This window comes from Myotis daubentonii, chromosome 3, assembly GCF_963259705.1.
Source record: "Myotis daubentonii chromosome 3, mMyoDau2.1, whole genome shotgun sequence".
Classification (NCBI taxonomy): Eukaryota; Metazoa; Chordata; class Mammalia; order Chiroptera; family Vespertilionidae; genus Myotis; species Myotis daubentonii.
The window spans coordinates 71,739,258-71,755,392 of record NC_081842.1 but is presented as its reverse complement, the minus strand read 5'-3'; the positions used below and the strand labels follow the sequence as shown (position 1 = coordinate 71,755,392).

General features: G+C 40.3%; 1 protein-coding gene across 8 annotated transcripts in view; it reads left to right on the top strand.

The window, feature by feature from the left end:
- The window catches only part of DZIP3 (DAZ interacting zinc finger protein 3), a 149,782-nt gene that overhangs the window by 1,786 nt on the left and 131,861 nt on the right, over positions 1–16,135 (top strand). For all 8 annotated transcript variants that reach the window (XM_059687893.1, XM_059687895.1, XM_059687894.1 and 5 more), the window contains one exon: positions 11,384–11,487. In XM_059687893.1, the coding sequence (XP_059543876.1) occupies positions 11,456–11,487 (32 nt within the window). In that variant the 5' untranslated portion in view covers positions 11,384–11,455. The remainder of the gene's footprint in view (positions 1–11,383; positions 11,488–16,135) is intronic.

The window sequence follows — 16,135 nt, the reverse complement described above, 5'->3', positions numbered from 1 at the left end:
ATATGTTATTTTTGAAAAATGAATTGGAAGTTTTCGATCATTTTTTTTCCTGTGCTGTAGAATAATGAGAATCACATAGGAATCATCTGATCTTTGTGAGTTGTACACAACTGACCTATAAAATTAAGCTTGAGAGCTTATTTAGTGGTCGATCTTTGAAAAATATTTGTATTTGTAATAGGGTTATTGATTTCATAATATTTTTCTATTTTTTCTTGAGTTGATTTTGGAAATTGGAAATTTTTAGCATACCAACTCCTTTATCTAGATTAAAAAGTTATTGATATAAACTTGTATCAGTATTCCAATAATTCTCAGTACCTAGTTGTAGTTTTAAGTTTCCTTTTCATCCTAATGTTATTTCTCTCTTTTCTTAGTAGGACTTTACAACCATTAGTCTATTTTATTCAGTATTTCAATAATCACCTTTGACTTTATTCTTGGTTTGTTTTATTTTCAAAACCACAAATTTTACTTTTTAGTAATTCCATTCATATACATAGAGAAAAACAGAGACCCTATCTTGACCCAATGGTTGTCTGCAGGGATCAGTCTTGTAGTATCTGGGCTGCTCCTGACTTCTAAAGGAGGACTTGAGCTTGGCAGAGAAAGCAGTAATCTACATACAAGCTCATCCCTTACTTCTGCTTTCAGAGGCCTTGTGGTGTGCAGAAGGATATGAGGCTTCATTCTTTAAATCAATATTGAGTGTTTAACTGTGCCAGATGTTCTAGGCACTAGGGATAAAACAGGGATTAAAAAAAGTTTTTTCCTGACTTTGTAGGGCTTGTATTCTAGCAGGGACATGAGACTAAATATAAAACTAGATTATTCAGTAGGCATAAATAGGTAGAACAAAAGTCTCATTGGCCCAGGTTTTAAAGATTAAAGGCTAAGAAAGTCGGTGGTATAATTGGCAAGAGGTCTAAGTGTGGGGTCATTTGGATACCATGTCCCCACTATGGCTAAAACAAATCAAATACTGATATTAAATTAATTTTATCCTTTATGCTGATCCAGAAAACAGAGTCTGTACAATTAATGCCACTTCTCATTTTTCAGAAATGTTTATCTTCATCACAAAGCCAGAAAACCTATATAAACCAAACGTATTCTTCCTTTACAATTATTCTTCCTGTTTCCTTTCCCAACTGTTAAGTATTAAAAGTCAGGTAATCTCTAAAAGATTTGCCAAACCATAAAATAATCTTTCTAACTTTCAAACAATTTTCTGATTTTTTTCCTATATATTTTACAGAAATCAACTCGAGGTTAAGAGTTGGATATTTTTGGTAAATGTTTTCCCTACCATTTTTATTTTATTTTTTTAAAAATATTTTTATTAATTTCAGAGAAGAGGGAAAGAGAGATAGGAACATCAATAATGAGAGAGAATCATTGATGGGCTGCCTCCTGCATGCCCCCTACTGGGGATCAAGCCCGTAACTGCAACCTGGCATGTGCCCCTGACCGGAATCGAACCCAAGACTCTTCAGTCCACAGGCCAACACTATCCACTGAGCCAAACCGGCTAGGGCTTCCCTGCCATTTTTACATGTAATTTCAGAAGGTTGTCATTTTGTTTAAACACAAGTACTATCCATTGTTTCTGAGTCCAATTTTGTAAGTAGTAAATGTGAAGGTGACATACTTTTATGTTAAGGTACAGTAATCATTTTTAATTTTAACTAATATATATTGAAGGTCTACTTTGTGCAGAGAGAGGTCCTTTATATGTCTCAATTTTACATTTCTGGTCTTTTAGAAAATAGATATTATCAATTTCATGAAATGGGTAGATATCTGTTTCCTGAATTGAAATGTGAAGCTGTTTTCTAAGACAGTGGTACCCAAAGTAGAGTGCACATCTCGAAATATGTGAAAATATCTATTGGGGGTGTGGAACAAATATTAGAATTTTTATTTTTACTTACTTTAATTTCATTCTTTATAATATTATAGTTGTACTTGCATATAATTGATAGGTGAATTGCTGTCCATATATTTTAGTGTATTATCAGGTTTATTGCTTTAAAGATAATGTGATCAAAATAATTGGAGACTTCCTCCAAATCTCCAGCTTTGACAGAGTATTTAGACAGGTATTATTCATTTCAGTACCAAATATAATATCTGGCATTTTCTGAATTGTTGAACAAATTCTCTTAGCAAAAACTAATGTGAATAGTATACTATGAAATATTAAGATGCATGATTATCTTTTTAAAACTATTTTTTTTTTATTGGTTTTAGAGAGGAAGGGAGAGGGAGATAGAAACATCAGTGATGAGAGAGAATCATTGCTCAGGCTGCCTCCTGCACACCCGACACTGGGGATGAAGCCTGCAACCTGGGCCCTGACCTGGAATTGAAACCTGACCTCCTGGTTCATACCTAGCTCAACGCTCAACCACTGATCCATACCGGTTGGGCATCATGATTATCTTTACAGTATCATTTACTGACCAGTGCAGTCATGTAAATAATGTTATTTCTGAGTGATTATTACCTAGTTCAATACTGAATTGTACACTAACGTATATAAAGTAAAATATTTCACTTAATGGTGCATAGTAGAAAGAATATGGAATTTGTGGTTGGTGAAACTTGGGCATGAATTTTTGGTCTTATTGATTTATTAGCTATCTGAACTTTCTAAGCTTTAGTTTCTTAATTTTTAAAATGGAAACTATAATAATAAAAGCTTAATATGCAAATCGACCGAACTGCTGAACAGCTGAATGACTGTCTGGACAACCATGCTATGACATGCACTGGGGCCAGGCCAGCCAAGGCGGGTGCTACGCGGTTGGTTGAGGCTTCCCCCCATCACCGACCATGATCAATCGCCTTGCAGAGGGAGGCCCAGGCTACCCTGCTGGCGAGGCTGCCAGAGGGTGCAGGCCAGGCTGAGGGACATCCCCGGAGGGATCCTGAACTGCGAGGGTGCAGTCTGGGCTGAGGGACCCCCGAGTGCATGAATTTCGTGCATTGGTCCTCTAGTACAGTAATGTTAATCTTTCAGAGTTGTGTGAAGATAAGATGTGTATTCAATGTACACAGAAACTTAGCCCAGAGCCCAGCAAATAGGAGCTACTGAAAATTAATCTTATTTTCAGTAAAATCAAGTTAATGAACCCTGTTAATTTTTTTGGTTAATCATCAGCTGAGGATATTTTTTCCATTAATTTTTAAGAGAAAGTGGAAGGGAGGGAGGGAGAGAGAGAAAAAGAGAGAGAAATAAACAATCATTGATGTGAAAGAGACACTTCAATTGGTTGCCTCCCACATGCGCCCTGACCTGGTCTGGGTACATGTCCTTGACCGGGACTTGAACCCATAACTCTTCTGTTTCTGGGCTGATGCTCTAACCACTTAGCAATACTGGCCAGGGCTACCACCCCCCCCATTAATTTTATATGAATGTAAACTCTTTATAACTAAAAACTTGATCTACCTTTTCACCTAAACTCTTCATACAAATATACATCTTTCTGTGATAATAAGGGGCAGTACTTTTCTCACATGGGTGGATCAAGTTGGATTTGGGTAGAGTGTGCTTTGTTATTGGTGGTGGTGGAGTTAAGTACATATGGTATCCTCCATTCTCTGTCTGATTATCATCCCTACATGTATCATGTCTCAGCATCCTGTCTTATTTCCTTTTGTCTAACAGCTGTAATGACAACATAATATTTTTAAGTTGCTGAAAATATTTCACTTTTGGAGAATTTGCTTAGGGGTAACAGATGCTCCTTTCAACAGTTCCTAGCTACATTTTTGAACAGTGTTGTTTTGGCAGTGCTAGCTGTACATAACCTGAAACTGATGGACAGTTTGATATCTGGATTTTTTTTTCAGGTAAATCCTAACCCATGCATCATAATTGTAGGTACATTCCAAATAATCAAAACAAATTAATATATACCCTTTGGATTTGCCTTTGTACTTGCAAAAAGAATTGACTGGATAGATATGAAAAGAATTAAAACTCTGCTTCTGCCAAGATGCTAATTTTGGCAAGGATGTTTCCTATTTTGGCAAATTTATAAGGAGGGGGCAGTGGGTATACATTGCAAGGTTTTTGTTTCCTGGAATAAGCTGCCAGGTAGTGCTAACAGTGATATTTGCTAAATGGCAAGAGCTGAGATGGACAATGAATATCCTAATCTTTTGGGCTTGAAAATATATTTAGTTTCTGATAATTTTGCAAAGATTTTCTGGTCATCATTCACCCATTCTGGAGTTTGCTTGATTAAACTAAATATTTTTTTATTTAGGGTAAAATAATGTTTTGGTCACTCGTCTAGGTACATTCATTTTGTAGCCTTGCCAAGAAGTTAAACAAATACAAAAATGGAAGAAACTAAAAATTAGAAAATCAAATGATCAATATATTTCGTTCATTCTTAACACAGCTAATATCAAAATAATGGTACAGCTTGTTATTCTTTGAGTCTAATCTGATAGCCATTTTTGTTTATCTGAACCTAACATATGAGAAATAACTACTTTCAGAGTACTAGAGTCACAGAACACCTGCTTTAGCACTTTAAAAGCTACCCATAATGGATGGCTGTTGCTGCTTTTCTAGAAGACATAATCTGATCAGTAATAGTTAAAATATTTGTTTTAAGGGACTCTTATCACAAAATGCCTTGCCTTATTCCTAGAAAGTGTCTTATTTGTGTTTTGTTTTGTTTTTTGTTTGTTTTGTTTTTTTTAAGCCTTGAAGTTGTTACTACTCATATGTCATCAAAACATCACATCAACTTTAAGGAGATTTTTGAATTCTTTTCATAAGTATCTATCACTAATGGTGTCCAATTTTGTGTTATTAACAGATCCATGAACTTCTTGAGTATATTTAATTCAATGCTGACCTAATAAATCCACCTTTTAAAAATAGCTATCAAAATTTTAGCAAGTTGTAGGTTCAAGGTTGTTAATTGCTGCATTGTTTGTAATAGCCAAACAAAAACAAAATCCACAACAAAACAAGACACAAATGGAGACAATTTAAGTATTTATCAGTAGTGGTAAAAAATATGATTTATTTTACAATGGCATATCATGCATTTTAAAGAATATGGCTTATGTATATGTGCTGATATGAAGAATACAAAGTGCCAAACTTGCAAACTAAGCTGCCATTAGTGCCATGTGGGATATATTTGAAAAACTGTTTTTGTCTTAATTCTTAAGTATCATTATTACCATTCCTTTCTGTATAATACTGTTTATCCAATGTAGATAATTGGAAGAAAAGTGAACTAATTTTGCTGAAAACTTTATAAAGTTAAATGATGATGATGGTGAGGATAGGAACACATGTTGTGCTTTCTGTGTGCTAGAAACTGTACTCTTACATGTTTTAAACACCTACTGTTCATGACAATGCTATGAAACAAGTATGTTAATACCCATGTTTCAGATGAGGAAACTGAGGCACAGAGGTTAATTTATATAAGGTTGCACAGCTATTGTGTGTTAAAGCAGACTTATATACCCTTTCAGACTGATTCCAATGTTTCTGTGCTTGTAACTACCAAAGTTATACAACCTCTCAATTTATTTTTGGCATTGATGGGAATGTAAATGAGATATTTTATGTCATTTATCTTTCTTGTAGACAGGTGATTTATTGTTTGAACATGCTATGTAATATAAGGATGGTCTCATTTTTCTTCCTTAGAACAATGTGATATATATATATTCATTTAATTAGCCTTTTCATTTTAACTCATTTAGTTAGGTAGTTCTCAACTGGGGGCAATTTTATCCCCCAGGGCACATTTGGCAATGTTTAGAGACATTTTTGGTTGCCACAATGGGACTGAGAAGTGGGGTAGTTGCTACTGGCATCTACTGGGTAGAGGCCAGGGATGCTGCTCAACATTCTAAAACTGTGTAGGACAGCCCTTGCCAGCATGGCTCAGCTGGTTGGAGGTAAGTCCCATACACCAAAAGGTGGTGGGTTTGATTCCTGGCACTTGCCCTGGTGGTGGGAGTGATCCCGGTTGGGGTGAGTTCTGGAGACAGCCAATCTCTCTCTCTCTCTTTTTTCTTCTCTCTCTCCCTCTCCCTCCTGCTCTCCCTTCTCCCCTCATCCCCTTCCTCTCTCTAAAGTCAATTGGAAAATAAATAAAAATGCCCTAGCCAGCGGATAGAGTGTCGGCCTGCATCCGAAGTTCCATTCGCGTTAAGGGCACTTCACCTTCTTTGCAGGCTCCTTCCTGGGCCAGGCCCTGGTCAGGGCTCATGCAGGAGGTAACCAATCGATGTGTTTCTCTCACATCAATATTTCTCTCTGTCTTTCCCTCTCTTTTCTACTTTCTCTAAAAATCAATGGAAAAATACCATTGAGTGAGGATTTTACATACATACATACATGCATACGTATAGGACAACTTCCCATAACAAAGATTTATCCAGCCCAAAATGTCAGTAGTGCCAAGAAAGAGAAAAACTGATTTTATTGAGCGTAAGAAAAGTTCTCAATAACTAAACTCCTGTCCTGCAAAATAGCAAGTGTCTTATTTTGTTTTCAAGCTAATAGCATTGAGAAAAGCAAATTGTTGTTTTTCCCCATTTTTGTTTCTTTTTACATTAAAATCAACTCTTTTACTTGACACTGTATAATCTGTAAGTGCCAGAGCAGTCAAGGGTAACAAATTCATGGGACATCTTCCACACATTAAAATATAAACTTGTTGGCCAATCAGAACCTGTAAATTGGTCAGGGGGATTTAAAAACAATGTGCTTATATACAATTTAGGGAGGTTATAGGAGTCCTCAAGGTACATGTTTAGATGAATGATTAAAAGTTATAAACAAGTCCTATGCCTACTTTGATATGAATAATACCGCTTTAAAAGTGGAGAAAAAAATAACCCTTTACAATAAAAAACAAGTTTATTATAATTTTAGTAGATATGAGGAAAAGTGGAAGCTGGAAACTCAGAGCAGTAAAAAAGGTATTTTACTATTTTCAAGATATGGATGGTAATGCCTTATTTTTCAAACAGCCTGTAAATAAAATAATTTTGGTTGGTGGATAAAGATATGCTGTAAATTGACAATGAGCTTCAGCTTGCCCTCTGGTCCACCAGCCAAAATCTGAATGGTTCCAGCAGAAGAGCAGTTCCTCAGTTCCAGGAAGGCAGACTTCGTTTTTAGTTTCCTACTGATAGGAAAAGTCTATTGAAATTAATATACCAGGGGAAAACAGATTTACCCTTCCACCCATGTTAACCCTGAGTTAAAGGTTTCCTTCAGCATCTAGACTGTTAGAAACCTTTGAATTATTTTAGAAACAGTGGTAATGTTTTTAGGCTGGCTACTTCCTTTCTGTTGCTAGGCACTTAGGCTTTCCTTCCCAACAGAGGCAATAAAATGCTGCTGTTGCTGGTAGGGTTTGCCACACATTTCCCCTCACCTCCAGGCAAAGGATGAGATTGATGGTCGGTCTCTCCTGGAAAACCTTTCATCATAGTCATCTCAGGTTGTATTTTTAAGCAGGCTGAAAGAAAGCCATTAGCCTTTTTAAAAACTTAATTCAGTATCCAAATATCTTCTGATTGATTAATTTTACACCCTTTTATTTTTCAAGCTAAATACCGAATAGTTTAGGAGAAAACTTCCATCATCTCTACCTTGTTGCCAGAGGATTTGCGTCTTTTCTTTTTAGTCTTCCTGTTGTCTGTATAAATAGCAACTGACTGAAGGGAAGCTTATCAGAGGGGGGAGATGCTCATGTCTGAGCATTTAAATTCTGGAAATGAGGGGATTGTTTGTCTAGAAAAGGCTTATTTTGTATGCTGTTTTCTATAACAGGTATGAAATAATGCCTGTTACTTTTAATTAGAATATCGAAGGAGGTTATAGAAGCCGTAAAAGAAAGACAAGTTTGAGTACAGTCCTAAAATTCTCAAAGTCATGTCCTTTTCTATACAGCTGTATTGAAGAGATGAAGCAGATCTGATTTAGTGTGAATAAGTTTTATCCAACCTCTCTGCTTCATCATTAGCTTTAGGTTGTATCTTTCACTGGTATTTGAACATAATGCAAATTTAAATAAGCATATGACTTTGCTTACTCAGGTTTTAAAATAAGAAGACATGGGAGGACTAGATTCTGAATAGGTAAGTTATAATACTGACATCAAGAAGTGTTTTGTTAGGGATGGGCAAGAAACTAAGAGGTGTTAGAAAGCTGTTTTAAGTGAGGACATTTAGATAGAAGTCAGCATGTGTATGAATCTTTGCATTTGTGTTTTGATTAAGAAGTATCAGCTAAAGATTTGGAAACAGCCTAAGTGCCCATCAGCAGATGAGTGGATTAGAAAACTGTGGTACATATACACAATGGAATACTATGCTGTGGTAAAAAAAAAAGGAACTCTTGCCTTTTGCAACAGCATGGATGGAACTGGAGAGCATTATGCTAAGTGAAATAAGCCAGTCAGAGAAAGATAAATACCAAATGATCTCACTCATTTGTGGATTATAGAGAACAACATAGACTGATGAAAAGGGACAGACCCAAAGACTGAGAAACAGCGATCAGGCTATCAATCCCCAGAAGGAAAGTAGGGGAGGGCGGGGGTAAGGGGAAGAGATCAACAGAAGGACTTGTATACATGTATATGAGCCAAACCAATGGACATGGACAACGGGGGGATGGGAGCATGAGTTTGTGTGTGGGGGGGAGGTTGGGGGTTAATGGGGGGGATGAGGACACATTTGTAATACCTTAACTAATAATAATAAAAAAAAAAGAAACCTGAAAAAAAAAAAAGTATCAGCTAACATTAAATTACCTTTGTCTTAAGACTTTTCTATGTAACTTAGAGTTGGTGTGAGTCAAATACAGAATATAGGTAGTATTATAATTAGGGATACTTACTTTGCAGATGATCCCTTCAGAACTTCTTTTAGCCTTTAGACCACTGGTCACGAACCGGTGGTCTGTGAGGTCCGAAAGGTTGGTGACCACTGGTTTAAGGAAACCTGTGGAGCAGCGGTTGCCAACCAGTGGTCTGCAGACTACTGGTGGTCTGTGAGGTCCAAAAGGTTGGCGACTGCTGCTTTAGACCAAGAATTTGAGTTGTCCTCTCCCTTTTAAGCTCATGAGGGACAGGATACTCAGATCTCAAGGTTTAGGATGGTTCAGGTCCTGCAATTCCTTCTTGCCTTTGTGTTGTCTTTTTCTGGCTTTTGGAGAGACTGGACCTCAGGTAAAATATATTTCTTTGAGTAAATACAATCTGAATTCTTAATAGGTGACTTACAAATCATTTTGTGGAGTATGTTTTCTTGATTTGGGAATTACCTGTGCTGAATTGCTTTTTAATAATGGATCTCCAAAAGCTCTACTGATCTAATTTATGGGTGCATATTAAATATACTTTTAGAGAAACTAGCCACCTAATTACTGAGATAAATAAGCAGTCCAGAGGTAACAGATAAGAAACTTTACCCAGTATTGTGCTTGGTAGCAAGCCCAAGGCATTCTAGGTCTGTTTCCTTTATGCTCCTGCTGCCATATTCTTTTTTTCCTCGTTATTTTTTACTTTGCCCAAAGCACTGAGAAATAGTTTTATATATATTTGCTCTAACAGTTCCTGGGCTTATGTACAGTGGGGTCAGAAAGGCAAGTCAGCCTAGCAGAAGACAATGAAGTCTGGTGGCTTGAACTTCCAGTAAAAGAGAAGCATTGGTCTTGGGATAGTTAAATAGAGAGCTATATGAATAAAAATATATGCTAACGATACTATTCTATATTATCCTACTTTTTGTTTTCATTTGTGTTGCCTCAGAGTTTTTTTCTTTCTTTCAAGAACCATCTACAACTTGCATTGATATTTGAACCAGAGAGTATGCAAGAGTTCTTTATATCACCTTTCTTATCTTATGGAGGTATCCTATATAGTAAAAGCCTAATACACAAATTGTCCCCTTGGGTGGGCAGGCGGACGGTTGACCGGGAGTTCTACCAGGAGACTGGGAGTTTGACCAGTCACTATGACGTGTGCTGAGCACCAGGGGGCAGTGAGGAACATGGCAGGCTTCGGCGATGCAACACGGGCAGCAGTGGAGGCACTGCCAGCCCCAGTGGTAGAGCAGGTGAGCGGGCGGTGCCAGGCCAAGGTGGGTGCAAGCGGATCACCCCACAGACAGTGACCACAACCAGCATTGGTGGTGGGGCGCAGGGCTGCCGCCCGCTTCCCAGGTGCTGAGGGAGAAAGGGCAAATAGCAATATTACAATATTTCTTCTAATTATTTTCCTTTCAATGTGCACGAAACCATGCATGGGGCCACCAGTACTATCATAAGACTTTAGGATAAAGGGGCTACTTGTTGTTTTTAGACTAAAAGAAAAAACAATTAGTGCTATCATGATTGTGTTAAACATGAACTTGTATACTTGTGGGAAATAAGTACAAACCTTTTCAGAAGCCATTTAACAGTATACAGAGGCTTAAAATACTTGTTTTTTTCACCTAAGAATTCTACTAATGAGATTTTTTTTGAAAGTGGAATTAACACTTTATTTTTTTGATAATTCTTTATTGTTGAAAGTTTTACATATATCTCCTTTTTCTCCCATTGACCTCTTCCCACCCACTCCCGCCCCTCAGCACATGCCCCCACCCCCTTATTGCCTGTGTCCATTGGTTATGCTCATATGCATGGCTACAAGTCCTTTGGTTGATCTCTTACCTCATCTCCCCACCCTCCCCTGCCTTCTCTCTGAGGTTTGATGGTCTGTTCCTTGCTTCTATGTCTCGATCTATTTTTTTCATCAGTTTATATTGTTCATTGTATTCCACAAATGAGTGAGATCATGTGATATTTAACTTTCTCCAACTGGCTTATTTTGCTTAGCATAACGCTTTCCAGGTCCACCCATACTGTTGCAAACGATAAGGAAATAACCATAAATACAGAGAAGGCATATGGACAGTGGAGTTTATCAAAATACTACTTATAATAAAACAATGAGAAACAATCTAAATGTTCAACTATAAGGAAATGGTCAAAGAAACCCTAATCAATCAATTGTGTAACCATTGAGAATAATTACCAGAGGTACAAAATAACAAAAATGCTTTTGACATAGTGTTTAGTGGTGAAAAAGGTGGTGGAGAGTATTGTCTATTAAATATGACTACAAATTGGTTAAATATACCTATGCTTGAAAAGCAATTAAGTATTTTAAAATTTAAACAGTGATTTACATTTGGATGATGAAACTGTGACCTTTGTGTTCTCATAAAACTTTCAAAATTTTCTTTAATGATTATGTACTACTTATATAGTAGGGAGAAAGAATGTAATCCTCCTACATTTCCACTAAAAATACTACTTTTCTTACAGCTTTAAACAGCAGTAGTAGAAGTCAGACTGCAAGCATTGGAATAAGACTTTTGCAGAAGAACATTGTACATCATGGATTCTCTTCCAGAAGAACTTTTTGTGAGGTAAGGTGTAGATTGACAAAGGCCAAGTGCATTTGTTATATTCCAAAGACACAACACTTGTCTGTAATCTTGGAAAGCTAGAGTGAATGAGATACCTTTGTTTTTCAGGAGAGTTTAGCAACTTTGAGTCGTGGAGGATGTACTAGTAAAATGGGTAAAATCTAATTTTAGAAAATTTATTTAAGGACCACACCCTGGCTGAAGAGCCAAGAATTGAAAGATGTACCATAGCTTGTCATATTTGGGCATTTTCAATAAAGTAATCCTATCTAATAAAAGACAAAAAGGGTAATTAACTGTACCTCCGCTATGCTTCCCATTGGCTAATCAGCGAGATATGCAAATTAACTGTCAACAAAGATGGCTGCCAGCAGCCACACAGCTGAAGCAAGCAGGAGGCTTGCTTGCTCCAGTGATGGAGGAAGCCAAGGTTCCCCGCCTGCCACAGCCTGCTCTAAGCTCTGAAAGCAACATCTCCAAAAGCAACAAAGTTTCAATTATAGAAGCTAAACAAATCCCAGATACCTGCTTTCAGCCATCCAAGACCCAGAGCTGGAGCGAGCAGGACGAAAACAAAGTTTCAATAATAGACGCCAAACAAACCCCAGATACCAGCTTTCAGCCAGCCGCAGCCTCAGAGCTGGGAGTGCCAGTGAAGGCAACAGAGTTTCAATTATAGAAGGTAAATAAATCCCAGAATTAAAAAAAAAAAAGAAAAAAAGGAAAGGCTGGGAGATTCAGTCCCAGGCCAGCCTGAAAACAGCCATCAGCCCCTCATCCAGGCTGGCCAGGCACCCCAGTGGGGACCCCCACCCTGAAGGGTGTGTGACCAGCTGCAAACAGCCATTAGCCCCTCACCCAGGATGGACAGGCACCCCAGCGGGACCCCCATCTGATCCGGGACACCCTTCAGGGCAAACCAGCTGGCCCCCACCGTGCACCAGGCCTCTATCCTATATAGTAAAAGGGTAATATGCAAACTGACCCTAACAGCAGAAAGACTGGGAATGACTGGTCAATATGACATACACTGACCACCAGGGGGCAGACGCTCAATGAAGGAGCTGCCCCCTGGTGGTCAGTGCACTCCCACATGGGGGAAGCTCTGCTCAGCCATAAGCCAGGCTGATGGCTGCCAGTACAGTGGTGGTGGTGGGAGCCTCTCCTGCCTCCTCAGCAGCGCTAAGGATGTCCAACTGCAGCTTAGGTCTGCTCCCTGCTGGCAAGTGGACATTCCCCGAGGGCTCCCGGGCTGCCAGAGGGATGTCTGATTGCCAGCTTAGGCCCAATCCCATGGGGAGCAGGCCTAAGTCACCAGATGGTCACCCCCCGAGGGGTCCCAGACTGCGAGAGGGCACAGGCTGGGCTGAGGGAACCCCTGTCCCCGAGTGCACAAATTTTTGTGCATCGGGCCTCTAGTATTATATCATGTAACAAGCACTTACATTGACTTACTCTTTGCCAGACATTTTTTTAAACGCTTTTGCAAATATATATATATATATATATATATATATATATATATATATATATATATATATATGAAAAGAGGTAATATGAAAATTTGTCCAGGATGCCGTAACGGGTCACGACCAGACAGGAGGAGGTTGCGGGCACAGGTAGGGCACGGTGCAGAGACGGAGACAGACAGTGCGGCCTGCCTTAGCCTGTGCGGCGGATTCAACAGTCTGGCGTGGACACAGGCACGGGGTACAGGGAGGCCTGGGGCTGGCTGAGCTGCGGTGCTGGCTTGGGCAGCCCCAGAATGGACACAGGTAGGGGGGCAGTGGTGGCCTGGGGCAGAAGTCAGGTGCAAGTTCCGGCCGCCTGCAGCGTTGATCAGACCTGACTCCTGTGGCGGCCTGCGAGGTGCCTTCTCACATGTTAGAAGGCGGAGTGCCTCCTCACGTGATTACAATCACACGCTGGGCCTCTTGTCTATACTAATAATAGGGTAATATGCAAATTCATTGGGACACCCTCATATGTAACGACCAATCAGCAGGCTACGTGCGCAGCAGGCGCAGGTGTACAGGGACTTGCCGCGTCGGGGACGGGTGCAGGGTACAGTGGAGGCCTCTCCACGCAACTGTGCCGGGGTCTGCAGGCCTCTACTGTGGCTCCACTGCTGCCCAGCCCTGGGGTCTGTAGGCCTTCTCTGGCTCTGGCCTACCTCTTTGGGGCTATCCATCGAGGAGCCCTGGATGGGTGAGCAGGGCCTACCTCTTGGGGCAATGGATTGAGGTGCTCCCGCACTGTGACAGGGCACAGACCAGGGTACTAGTGCTAACATATAAACCTTATAACAACTCTATGAAGTGGACGCTGTATTATTCTCATTTTATAGAAGGTAACTTAAGCATAACACAGAAGACTACTGAATGGTTCAGTTGGGTTCAGGCCATAAATCCATATAAGTCCAGGCCAATTGGAGCCAGGCCAAAAGTCCCTCCAATCAGGGACTAGGTTAGCCTACCTATACCTCTCCCTTATAATACTAAACAGTAGGTTAGTATTGGAGATCTCCTTCCTACCTTTGGTTATCTACACTAATAAACGGCAAACATGCAAATTGACCATACCTTCACTGTGCCTTAAGCCATGCCCACTTGCCAATCAGAGCGACTATATGCAAATTAACCCAACCAAGATGGCGGCCGGCAGCCATGGAGCTGGAGCAAGCAGGAGGCTTGGTTGACCCAATGATGGAGGAAGCCAACCTTCCTTCCCACCTGCCTTATCCGGCTTGAGCTCCTCTCAAGGCTACAAAGTTTCAATTATACAAGGTAAATAAATCGCAGAATAAAAAAAAGAAAAAAGAAGGAGAGGCTGAGAGCTTCCATTGCGGGGGAGCTTGGCCAGCCTGAAAATGGCCCTCAGCCCCTCACCCAGGATGGCCAAACCTCCATGGGGTGAGGGTCCCCACTACTGGGGGCTTGACCAGCCTGCAAGCATCCATCAGCCCCTCACCCAGGCTGGCCAGGCACCCCAGTGGGGACCCCCACCCTGAAGGGGGTGTGACCAGCTGCAAACGGCCATCAGCCCCTCACCCAGGATGGACAGGCACCCCAGCAGGACCTCCACCCTGATCCGGGACACCCTTCAGGGCAAACCAGCTGGCCCCCACCTGTGCACCAGGCCTCTATCCCATATGATAAAAGGGTAATATGGGAATTGACCCTAACAGCAGAACAGCTGGGAATGACTGGTCACTATGACACACACTGGCCACTAGGGGCCAAACGCTCAATGCAGGAGCTGTTCCCTGGTGTTCAGTGTGCTCCCACTGGTGGAGATCTGCTCAGCCACAAGCCAGGCTGATGGGTGCCAGTATAGTGGTGGTGATGGGAGCCTCTCCCGCCTCCTCAGCAGCACTAAGGATGTCCAACTGCAGCTTAGGCCTGCTCCCCGCTGGCAAGTGGACATCCCCCAAGGGCTCCCAGGCTGCCAGAGGGATGTCTAATTGCCAGCTTAGGCCCAATCCCCCGGGGAGTGGGCCTAAGCCAGCAGGTGGTCATTCCCCAAGGGGTCCCAGACTGCGAGAGGGCACAGGCTGGGCTGAGGGACACCCCCCCCCCAAGTGCACAAATTTTTGTGCACCGGGCCTCCAGTCTTATATAATAAGCAAAGTGATCTGTTTATTTTAGAAGTATTTTACTGACCTTCTTGATACTTAGAGAATAAAGACTAAACAAAATTTGTGTACTTAGAATTATAATGTCGGAAGGTATATAAAAAGTTATACTTAGGCAAAATGCATACATAAATGTTATATTAGAGATGCTGAGGCTATATATAGGAAGGAAAAATATTTACTGTCTGTGGTGGAGTGGGTTTTCACAAGGTACTGTTTGAAGTGAACTTTAACGACTAGGAAGCATTTTGATGGATGTAGAAGCAGAGCAGATGGGATGTAATTTGGCTAAGAAAAAGTACTTAAGACAAATTCTTGGGGAGCATTTTGACTCTCCTGTTAAGGAGTTTAGCTTTATTTTGTGCAGAGCCATTGACATTTTAAGAAGATAAATGAAAGTTTATGCTATATTTTGGAAAGACTACCTCTATTGATAGTGGAAAGAAATGGAGTTTCAAGATACAACACCTTCAGTAGCTTGGGAAGAAACTGATGGAGGCTTATAAAACTAGGAATAGGAAATAGTAAGAAAGGAGGGATTTATAAAACTAGAATAAACAGAATTCTTTGACTGCTTAAATATGAGAAAAGGGGTAAAAGAAGTAGAGATGGCTCAAAGGTCCCTAATGACCAGGAGGAAATTATACCACTAATTAATATGGGGATCTCAAAAAGCGACAGGTTTTACGTGTGTGTGTGTGTGTGTGTGTGTGTGTGAAGCAAAGATGGGGCAGATAATGAGTGAGCTTAACATGCTGCTAAGATATTCTTATGGAAGCTATACAGTAGATAGTTGGAAATATTAGTAAATAGGTTTTTCTTTTTAAAAAAATATATTTTTATTGATTTCAGAGAGGAAGGGAGAGGAAGAGAGAAAGAAACATTAATGATGAGAGACAATCATTAATCAGCTGCCTCCTGTATGTCCCCTACCGGGGATTGAGCCCACGACACAGGCATGTGCCCTTGACTGGAATTGAACCCAGGACCCTTCAGTCCACAGACTGACGCTCT